Source organism: Mytilus trossulus, chromosome 4 (genome assembly GCF_036588685.1).
Source record: "Mytilus trossulus isolate FHL-02 chromosome 4, PNRI_Mtr1.1.1.hap1, whole genome shotgun sequence".
In the NCBI taxonomy this organism is placed as follows: domain Eukaryota; kingdom Metazoa; phylum Mollusca; class Bivalvia; order Mytilida; family Mytilidae; genus Mytilus; species Mytilus trossulus.
The window spans coordinates 27,659,439-27,671,413 of NC_086376.1; the positions used below are offsets into that span (position 1 = coordinate 27,659,439).

The 11,975-nt window shown below is 32.0% G+C and overlaps 1 protein-coding gene across 4 annotated transcripts; it reads right to left on the bottom strand.

Annotated features, from left to right (window-relative positions):
* Positions 1 to 515: 515 nt before the first annotated feature.
* On the bottom strand, positions 516 to 10,804 carry LOC134715005 (tripartite motif-containing protein 2-like). Of its 4 annotated transcripts, none has more exons than XM_063576823.1 (3): positions 5,505 to 5,746; positions 3,009 to 3,077; positions 516 to 1,699 (listed from the first exon to the last, which is right to left on the bottom strand). In XM_063576823.1, exons 2-3 carry the CDS (start codon positions 3,067 to 3,069, stop codon positions 585 to 587), a joined length of 1,176 nt encoding a protein of 391 aa, XP_063432893.1. In that variant the 5' UTR covers positions 3,070 to 3,077; positions 5,505 to 5,746; the 3' UTR covers positions 516 to 584. The 4 variants fall into 4 exon arrangements, with proteins under 4 accessions (XP_063432893.1, XP_063432896.1, XP_063432894.1 ...); XM_063576826.1 differs by lacking the exon at positions 5,505 to 5,746 and adding an exon at positions 5,298 to 5,348; XM_063576824.1 differs by lacking the exon at positions 5,505 to 5,746 and adding an exon at positions 5,047 to 5,161.
* Positions 10,805 to 11,975: the final 1,171 nt, after the last annotated feature.

An 11,975-nucleotide genomic window follows, 5' to 3' on the forward strand; every position in this document is an offset into this window, starting at 1 on the left:
AACTCAAAGCTGATATTCTTGCTTTAGGAAAGTTGGTCCAATTATCGGAAGACATTACAGTATACATCCCAAAAGGTTTTATCGGAATGTTGCTTTCTTTCAAGTAATAGAAATGGTTATGAATTTGCATTTACCTCGATTTCTATAAATTATAACAATCTATGTATAGACCTATGTATATTTACAGCGGATTTCATTGAGTGTGAAACCAAAGGCTCCTTGGTCAGCTTGATTGTTAGCTAAACCGCGAAGTCATTGTTAGGTTAGGTAAACTATTCTGCTTTAAGAATAGACTAGTCCGACAAAAAAAGGTAGTATGCCTGACCTAATAATGACTTCACGGTTCAGCTAACAAGCAAGCTAACCAAATATATTATCTTTGACTACACACTCAATGAAATCGACTGTATAAAATTGAAAATCTTTATTGTAAAAAAAGTCCACTGATTTTGCAAAGTTTAAAAAAAAGGGTCATCGATTGATTGAGATAAAAAAAAAAAGTCACATTCTACGTTGTATTAATTTAATAGAAGGGAATATTTTTATACTTCATATCTCATGCTAAATCTTTCTTATGTTGTCTATTATAGATGGAACACAGGTATAACGTCCTTTTCTTTGGATCTTGATATTAAATTAAACACTTTCACTTCGCATGCCTTCAAAGATCCATGCGTAATGAATAGTTTCATATCTGGTGAGATTGATATGCCTTGTGGATGAAATATCCCGTCGTGTTTGGTGACAACTTGTCGAACAAATTCTCCATCTTTTGAGAAAAACGAAATTCTATCATTGTAATGATCTGCTACAAATATATTTCCAAACTTGTCGCAGCATATACCATAAGGGACCTTTAGTTGTCCATCATTTGAGCCATAACACCCAAATGTCTTTTTGAAATTCCCACTGGAAGAAAATATATAAATCTGATGATTTCCTGAATCCGACACAATGATATCGCCTAGTGGAGAGACTGTCACATATCTAGGTGTTTTGAATTGTAGATGATGATTATCAGGCAGACAAATATCGTCCAACCACTTACCACTCCAGTCATGTATTGAAACTTTCATTGCCTGGATATCTGTAATAATAATTTTATGGTCCTTTGTTATAGCGATACCACATGGGTCCTGGAATAACGAGTCACCGAAAGATGACTCCTCAAAATCACCAGTCTGTGACAATTTAAGAACCAACTTTTTTCTCCTAGAGGTCACAAGGATAATATCCTCATGTACTGCTATTCCCCAAGGTTCGATTGTATCTTCGTTTTGTATTGTCAAAGTATTTCTTCCTGATTTTGAAAATATGTTAAGTCGGCAATTGAGTAGATCGGCTACTATACACCTTCCTTTATCCAAGTAGCTTACATCAGAACCATCTTTTATATTACCTTCCCTGGTTCCATGACACCCAAATGTTTTGTACAGAAGAGCATGACCATTGACCTCTTGTTCAAATGAGATATTGACATGTCCACAGTCACTGTCCTCGCCCTCGCTAGAACTGGTACTGAAATCATCTGATAACATCACTTTGTCCGATTCTGGTTCCGAGACATGCCCTTCGATTTCGGCTATATCGGAGGAAGACGCACATCTTTTCCGTTTCGACTTTTGTTTTAGTCTGAAAGGGAGCAGACTAAACGATATCGATCTTTTTTCTTTAAATTTTGGATTGGAAGGAAAGATACCTGTAATAGAAAATAAAACATCTACGTACACGTACAAATGGAAATGATTGAAAATGTTAACGTAGTTCTATAACATGTGGTACGATTGTCAATTAGACAAATCTTCACAAGAGACCAAAATGACACAGAAATTAACAACTATAGGTCACCGTACAGTTTCAACAATAAACAAAGCCCATACTGCAAAGTCAGCTATAAACGTCCCCGTTTAGATCAAATGTAAAACAATTCAAACGAAAAAAAACTAACTACCTTAATTACACGATAAGATGATGATAATGGTGAATTGGTTTTTAACGTCCAATCACAAACTAGATACTAGTATATATTTATCGGATGAGTAGTAAAAGAGATATTTATACAAATATGGACCCTGTTATCTTCTGGGTAGACATGTTCAGCCGAATGCTACTGTGCTTGTTCGCAAGGTAGACATTTCATCCTACCCGGTTACACTATTTGGACTAACATCCGACCTGTTCTGAGGTTCAACATTGATAGTAAAAAAAAAATCCGAAAGAAAACGTTGAATGTAAATGATATGAACCTTCAGAGTCCTATATTATAGAACTAGTTTAATGTTTATGATGATTTGAAAACTTTTCATATTTACAAATTAAGAAATGATGTTATAGTCAGCAATAATTTTCAGTTACGAATTGTTGATCTCAGTCAATTTGTATATGATCCGTTTTATTTAAACACTCAAAGATAACGCATTGCGATCATTTTTGTTCTTGGTTTCCTGATGAATGCAACACATTTATGAAACTCTCAGACATATGTTTTTCTTTCTGTTTTTATAACGATTGACTGGGCATCACTGCTGATGGACTGAAAGTTCCCTAGGGCATGAACAATGGAATAAGTTATTATTGCCTTTTCAAACCGCTTTAAATTCCCCTACTCTACCTTTTTTATCTGTTTTGGGCTGCTTGTTTGTTATCTATATCAACCACACTTGCATTAAAATGCATTAGTATTAAAAAAAAACTATTATAGATTCTTTATCTACCTATTCTTTCAGAACTCATTAATCTTTTTTTTATATATATAGCATTGTTAATTGTATTGTATTATCAAATTTATTGATGTGGTAATGTTTGTGTCCTTTGGGGCCCATAATTGGAAATAAAATATCTTCTTCTTATTATTATTATTATACAAATTTATATGCTGGCCTCTTTGTCCAAATATGGGCTGGTGATACACTATATGTATAACAATTCACGGCAATATTTTTACATTCCTGACATTCAGAATCCATAAAACTGGTCCTAACTTCTTGAATAAAACATAATTGACTTACATTTTTGTTCTACGTCGGTACTAAATACTTCCATCACTTGTTTTTCTTCTATTTTTTCCATGTCTTTATCTGAAAAAGAAAAAAAGTATTAAGAGGTCAAGTTATGCTTGAGCATATCTTATACCTAATGAATACTTTATAAAATCGAGTAGAGGTCATGAACTTAAACAGTCTGACGAGAATAAGACGTATATGCACTTATCGTATTTAAAATCTTACCAGAATGATAAAAAAAATATCCTAGACAAACTGAAATAGCAAGAACCATTAGCAGTGTCCACAGCTAAGTATATAAGCAAGCATATATGGTTACTTATTCATAGATATTTGGGGTGTTTATAAAGGTTGCAGTATTAATTCCATCGTTCGATGTGTAGGACGACTTTAGTTTAAACACATGTTAGTGTTTATAAACCAGGACAAATGGATCAGACTCAAGAATATCTTCTCTATTACATTTTTAAAATACATAAGAGAAAAGACTATACACTAGCAAATCAGTTTTACCTGCGTTAATCTCTACGCGGTGATTTAAAGTCATATATGAAACGAGTGACTGGTGAGAAATAATGTTTATCCAATTCTTGAACCAATGCATGTATATATCATAAACTTAGTCTCCTGTGCGCCATTTTATCATTAGTACGCATCCATATCGTATACTCGATAACTTGGTCTGTTATGGTGTGAAAATATGGCAGCTAATTAATTGTCGTGTTTTGAAGCCATAGTTTACCGATTGTCACCTTTATAGTAAACAATCAACAAAGAAGCATGGATATTGAGCACGTGTTAAACATGTACAATAAGCACAGCCTCTTGTCTCAGATTTTTTTTCTCTACATGGTATATTAAGATATAAAGATTTTTTTTATTCTGAGACAAGTGCCTGTGACAATAAGATAATAATTAATTTTAATGACAATTCCATGCGTATTGCGATCACCGGATTTTACGAGAAAGGTTATGCTAAGTCCACTGCGTACGGAAATCATATCGGCGAATTGTTTACTGGAAAATCTTCTGAATTTGGACAAATTACAGAATTGTCTTCAAAAAGGGTATATGTACATAGGTTTTATAATAAAAACTAGCCATTTTGATAAGAAGTTCCATATGACTTTAAGGTAAATGAAATTCAGAATGGCTTTTTTCAATATTTTTTTCTGTACTCACAATTATCAATTGACTACAGACGATTCAAAAATTAAAACATCTTCAACAACTTATAATTACATTTCAACATTTTTATGTCATCGTAAATTGTGTTTCGGCAATTACCTTTATCAGGTACAATCGAGACTGTAACTAAGGAACAACATAAACTATAAACCGTTTGCGAGTACTATCCAAGGGGTCCTAAACTTGAAAGATTAATTCGAGTTTTTGACCGGTATACAGCAATACTTAACAAGCTAACCAATTCCAAAATTCTATGAGACGCAAGTACTGTACAAAATTAGAGAAATTTGTACAATTGTACTTCGAAACTATATTAATTCATATAACAAAATTTTAAAAAGACAACCGATGGCCGCTTTAATTCCATCAAAATAAATCATCAGAAATCGAAAAACAAGTTTATGATATATACATGCATTGGTCGTACGATAACCAATGGACAACAAAATTCAGTTAGATAAAGACACTTTTATTGGGGGTGGGTGTCAAACATGCTTGTGAACACGTAAACTTGCTCACTGAACCAGTGGTGCAATTGCGAGATAATTCACCAAATCTCATATTATTAAAATATCAGTACTCAGCACAATAATTAACCACAACATATTTATTCAAAATATTTTTTTTTCTCGATAACTTCAATATCGGCCAGTTCACAAACAATTAGATGATAGCGTAAAACATTTTAATCATTCCAAAGAAAGGTTGACCTTATCCATATATAAAAACAACTGCATAGTTGTTGTTTTGTCTTCCAATAAAAGCAATTGCCCTCATTTGTCTGAAGGCTATTTGAAATTATAATTACATCTTTACGTTTTTAAAACTAGCATACTAAGCACAGTATAGCACTTACCTTATGCACTGGTATGTTGATTTACTAGTAATAAGTTGAATCTCATTAAATTTAAACCTGATCCCTAAATATTTCAAAAGAAAAATAATACCATAGCGTGCACAGTCATTTTGTTGTGAAGTACCTTTAAAAAGTATGTGTTTCTGAGATGGGTTTTTTTAAACGCGTCGTTGATTATCCATACTAGATTATAGTTTGCGTGCAGGTGGACTTAAACGATCAGCAAACAAATTACAAATATAGACACTTACAACTGCTTCCAGAATCCGGGTTGAGACATAATTCTCAGGCAACATCTCCGAAAGCATCGAACAGCAGAAACAATTCGTTTACGACCGGGAAGGATTTGGACGTATGAAGATAAAAGTATTTTAACTGAGAATTTCGGAAAACGAACTTTTTCTTAATGTAAACCATAAAATTCTTATTTGAAGAGAGAAAAACACAAAAACATTTACCTCTTGATAGTTCTATAAATCCAGTCTGAAATGACCCCAAACCTCAGTTAATCCGTTTTGTTAGCCCCTGTACCGTGACCGTAACATTGACTGCATTTTATTCGAAGTGGGTGACCTGTTCAAATTTTAAAACCCAAACTAAAAATGACCAAATATTTACATATGAATAAAGTGGGTTTACGGTATACATGTTGATCGTTTGTTTAGCTGTTATAAAAATATCTTTTACTAATTTGCATAATTTTCTTTAGAATTGTTTTCAAACTTGTCTGGTCCCTTTGACGGTTTGACGGTACCAGTGACGGTTGAAATATCAGAATTAAAAATCATAGACAATCTGGCAATATAAGAACGGTCGAATGAATGATTTCCAAGTGTAGAAACATCAATGACTGAAGTTACTTCTTCACAATTGTCAATTTGTTTAACTTTGATATATGAATCGGCTTAAATGCATCTTTTTATCAATTTCATTGTACTGTTTTGTTTACTAAGGAAAATAGTCTAAATGAATAAACAAATGAATGGATGGATGAAGGAATATTAAAAAAAGAAATAATGGATTAGTTTAAACAATATTTATTAATAAACAATTTCAAGACAAATATTACAATGTTACATAAAGTACAAATATGGGATTCGGAAACAAGTTTGGAAAAACTTTTATAAATCCGTCTCCCTAATAATGGATTAATCAATTGATAAATAGCTGACTAGTAAACAATCGGCAACTGATACTAAAGCTAAGACATGGTCTATACACTTCACATTAAAATAGTTTAAAAAAAACACCAGCGGCCAAATTGTTTTCAAACAAACAACAATTGTTTGAAAACAAATGACAGAAATTGAGACCCCAACATATCGTGTTTATTTCTTTAAGCTATTGTAGGATAAATAACCCCTGTTTATCATTGAAATGAATATATGAAAACACATGAAATACAACTCGGTCAATTCATCGTATTTAAGCTGATCATTTTACATCATTTCTTCAATCCAAGGACATTTAAACTTAAAATAGACCCGGTTTCAGGACAAATTCGTTGTGCAGTCCTATTAATAAAAAAAAAGCTAAACAACATGAGCTTTAACATAAGAGATTTAAATACATTTGTTCTCGTTATATAGTAATATTCTAATCCAATTCCACTACTTCATATAGTTTTACTACTTGTTTTTCTCCCTTTGTTTGTCGGTGGTTTTGGTTTGGTTTTTTCTTTTTGAGCTTTCGAATAATTTTCTTTGTTTTCCGATTTGTTACTTTGTGCATGAACTAGTTTGCATTGACGTGTATCAATTCGTAATTTTTATTAGTTTTCATTTGGCTATTATTTTTTTCATCATACATATAAATATATATATATGTGTCAAGCGCTCGAGACCACTTAGATTAAACTAAAAAATCGACTGTTACATTTTTTCGTCAGTAGAATCTAGAGTTGTATCATAGTACATATACGAGTCTAAATTGAAAAACTACTTTCAAACCTATGATTGTGTTGGATAAAAACCGCAATTTTTATACGTGTGTATGTAAAACAAATTGCGTTGTAGAAGGGTCTAAATACAGCACAAACAACATTTTCCAAAAGACCAAAAAGGTGAAAAAGTATATTTAAACAAAACGCATTTGACTAACAGGTCGAACAACTGATGTTCTTTAACCCTGCTGACTGCCATTGGCGATTGCCAATTGCCAAATAAAATTGATCACGAGATGTAACAAAATGGATCTTAATATAAATTTAATACTAAACAGAAAACGATAAACTTGTGGCCAAGATGTTATGCCACAAACAGAAGGTGTCAATATTTTTTGTACACCAGATCTAGATTTCGACAATATATGTCTCTTCAGGGACATGTTAGGGATCAAAACGGTATTCTGAAAGCCATATAATTTACCCTCAATTTCAGATAGACTCTTGAAATTTAAGAGCCAATATAGGATGAACGGTTCATATAAACCGGAGGGGGGAAATGATACAAGCCCAAACGAAAAAATATAATACTTGCATGGTCTAATTAGTGACAACTCTACGACAGATTCATTCATTTGATCCCAAGTTAAGATGATACGAGGCTTAAAACATCTATTAGATTCATAATTTCGCATAATATCAGCACAACAATGTTAAATCTGCACATTTGCCGCGAGTGAGGTACAAAAAGCTGAATTTGCAGATTAAATATTGTTCTGTTGATATTTAGAGTAATGAATAATTCCATCGAAATGCAACTCTTTACTGTTCCTACATGGATGTGACCAAACACGGATCTCAGACACGGATAATGATTTTGAAATTCATAATTTTCCATGTATACAACTACAGATAAATGTGGTCATGTGATTATTGTAATATTTCATGCTTTGTAAAATTTGACCTCTGGTTAAAATATGGCTAAAGTATATAACTTTTTATTTGAAAATAAATGACGCAAGTTATATCTAGAGTGAAAGTGATTAAACGTTCTGATGAAGGTCAGTTGGACGAGATACTGGCAGATTGAGTGATTTTGTTAAAATGGGATTTTGCTTGAAGTCTTCAATCAGTAAATAAAAATTTTGGAGGACTAGTATTTAAAGTTTATATGGTTAAACTTTGTTAGTTGACTTTGTCAATGTATCTGGAGTGATCTACATTTGAAATTGTGAATACAATTGTAAATATATACCGTATACAGTATCTAATTAATGGGATATAACACAGGATACATTGTCGCCCATAGTATAGTTATGTCCGTCCGTCTGTGTCGTCCCTCTCCTCGATCAAGTTTTATACACATTTAATAGTTTAACAAGGTTTAAGGATTCATATTTATAAGTTTGATGGAAATGCTGAACTATCGAATACTATTCAAAATTTCCAGAAGAAACTAGTTCTACGCTTAACTAACCACCACTTTTGCATGGACGCAAATATTACAAGTTATAGTATTTCCATCAAAACTCTGTTTGGAATGACATTTAGTTTTGTGAACTGTTACAAGTCAAAATTTCTGCTTTTCTTGATGATTATCGACGTTTTATAGAAAGAAGGAAAATGTTCGTTGTGAGAGAATAGCAACATTTTGGAAATGAAACTTATTTTTCTAATATATTGTTTAAAAGATAAATAATTTGAGAATATAGTATCATAATAATGGCATTACGAAACAATATACTATTCTTCTCAATTATAATTTAATTTCGGATTTAACGCGTCTTCTGATTAGCTAACGTTATTTTGTTATCAGCCCATAGACATAATTTAGTAATGTGACCATGACGTCATCAACGTTTTTCCATGGTTTTCTACGGTTAAAAAGGGAATTTAGAATTGAATTATAAGAAATGACTGTAACATTTTTTCTGTCTATTCGAATAACATAAAAAAAATGTGGTGCACAGTGCACACTGTCAAAGACATATAATACAATATATGTCTCATATAATACAATTATATGTCTCTGACACTGTTAAATAACCCGTTATGCGCGTTAAACAGTCATTTCTTAAATATCGTCGGTTGCACTTTGAAAAATAAATGTAAAACTAATTTCTGGTAACCTTAATTCAAACACTTTTATATGTATGTTGTAATCTTCATTCACATTTTCCCATCTTGAAAGCCTTAAAAAAATAATCAGGAACAAAAATATTTACCAATTCCAAATGAAAATCCTTCCACAAAAACATGTTGACTCAATAGTCACCAAACTGAGAGTAAACTACCCAATATAAAATCATTTATTGGAAGAAAATTCAAATAAGAACTTTGAAACCAGAAAGAAAAACAATCATAAATTGTTCGTTATCGTAAGACCTGCAGATTTACAATCTATTCATCGATAAGTGTAACTTTTAAAAATAAAATATATGTTTTTTAGTGTGCGTACTGAATGTACTTACATTTAAAGTCAAGCTTTTTAGAAATTGATAATGTTGAATAATAAGACCATTGCCTACCAAATATCATACTAGAATATAATTCACACAAACAAAAAAAGATGGTTCGCGCCTGGTAAATAAACAAATCTTATCCAAATAATTAAGCGAGATTTTTTTAATGTATGCAGGAGGTCAACTATATTTGGTGTTTTGGTGTGTTTTAGAATTGAATGCTTCTTTTTGTAACTTCAATGGGGTGTAAAAGCTTTGACCAAAGTACATTTTGTATGAAGCGCGGACGCATGTCAGTCTGTTAGGTTCTATTTGACCTTGACCTCGGTTTCACGGTTCATTGCTCTCTTAAACATTAATATTTTGGGTTTTTTTTTCTAATATTTTATGCAATAGGTCAACTATATCTTGTGCATGGAATGATTTTACGTTGTTCAATGTCGGTCTGGCAGGTGTTATATCTGACCCTGATCTCATTTTCATCGTTCATATTGGTCAATATAGAATTTGTATGGTTTGGTCTGTTTCTTTTATACTAGAGCAATAGGTCATCTATATTCTGTTTATGGAATGATTGTATACAAGGTGTGCATTTATTCCGGCTTGATTTATCTGACCTTGACCTCATTTTCCTTGATCATAAAATCAATGGTCACATTTCCACGGATGCACTAAATTTGTTCTTATTACGAAGAACATCAATTATTAAACCATGCAATGAACAGTTTTCAGAAATAAACATATGCAGTGAAAAGAGGGTACGATAAAATGTACTACCGTTGAACGCACATGCACAGCTTGCATTCATCTAAGCATATATTTGACCAAAATATAATAGGCCAAAAATGTATTTAACCTTGAAGAATAATTGTTAGGACATAAAAGAAAGTGTACAGACTTGAATGTTTCTTTTTTGTTATTTATTGGAGTGAAAAAGTGTTGACTCAAAGCACGGAAGTCCTTCCAATAACATAATAGAGCCTTATAATAAATGTGCACATTTTCAACGAGTACAACCCTACAAAATGAATTATTCTAAATGTAGCTTTATTTCTAATGGGGGTAAAATGTGTTATTTAATTCTATTAAAATCCAATGCCTCAAACAAATGCTAAAAAGTAACTTGTATTACTAATAAACACTGGTTAATTGAAGTAAAATGTGTGTATACATACCATGCGTTAGCGTTAGTACTTTTTTTCCTCTTCACAGTGTGGTCCTACAACTGCTCATACCAAAGATCTTTTTGTTGATATAGTTCAATTCAATAGGTTACAATATAAACTACGAAGTGCAGTATGGGTAGAGTATACCACGTTTTTTACTATCAATTATTTCATATGAACATTACTCATCAAAGACTAAAATCCGTCTTCATATATTAGTAATTGTAACCAATATATATATACTGAACAAAAAACGGAACGCATACTGAGTTACATTCCAAATAATGATTACGTCAGGAACATAAAGAAGAGAAAATAATGCGGTATTTCACCAGGCATAAATTGTCAATAGGCTAATTAGTATATCAAGAGCTTATTTGTTTCCTTCTTTAAAAAAAACTAAGGGGGGGGGGGGGGTCATATGCTTTAAAAAGCCCTGATTGTGAATATCAAACGAGAGGATCTCTATAAGTCTACGCTGGATGTGACAAGTTAAACTAATGATGAATACGAACACACGCTGTATGCTAAACTGGACCCCTGTTGTCCACTAACCAGATTAGCTGTATGCCTGTCAATGACATTTTCTTAATGAAATTAGTGACAAGATTACTGGAGTTGACAAAGGTTAAACTGTTGATACATTAGATTCAATTCCCTTCAGTCAAATGCCATTGGGCTCTGATGGTACCGCTATTATGTGGAAAAAATATGTAAGACGTAAACCAGTTGTGTTAAAAAGCACAGGGCCAAGTAAAATAAAAATTAGATAAAACAAAAAGAATAAACGGATATAGAAAATAACGACATCATAAATATTTACCATTTTCTGTATGCTTTCAATACCATTTTGAAGCTTGAACTTTTTATTGAATGAACAAATGATGAAATATTTTTTTTTTTTTTTTTTTTTTTTTATCTCATTGTTTGTTTGTATTATGAAAAAATTATTGATGTTGTAATGTTTATGCCCTTTGGGGCCCATAATTGGAAATAAAATATCTTATCTTGTATTGACGTGACAACACAATTTTTATTTTTCCATTGTTTTTTTGGGGTGTTTTTTTTTAATTTTATGTAAATGATATAAAATTAATTGATACAAATTTAAGAGGAAAAAAAAAGGATGTGGTATAATTTCCAATGAGACAACTCTCCACAAGAGATCACATTACACAGAAATTAACCACTATAGGTCACCGTACAACCTTCAACAATGAACAAAGCCCATACCGCATATATAGTAAGCTATAAGATGGCCCCGAAAAGACAAACATAAAACATTTCAAACGAGGAAACTAACGGCTTAATTTTTAAGTACAAAAAAATAACGAAAAACAAAGATGTTACACATCAACAAACGACAACCACTGAATGACGGGCTCCTGACTTGGGACAGGCACATTTAGCGGGATCACA

Coding starts and splice junctions, on each gene's coding strand:
- LOC134715005 (XM_063576823.1), bottom strand. CDS start 3,069: ATGGAAAAAATAGAAGAAAAACAAGTGATGGAAGTATTTAGTACCGAC. Junction 1,700..3,008: donor TACCGACGTAGAACAAAAAT/GTAAGTCAATTA, acceptor TTTCTATTACAG/GTATCTTTCCTTCCAATCCA.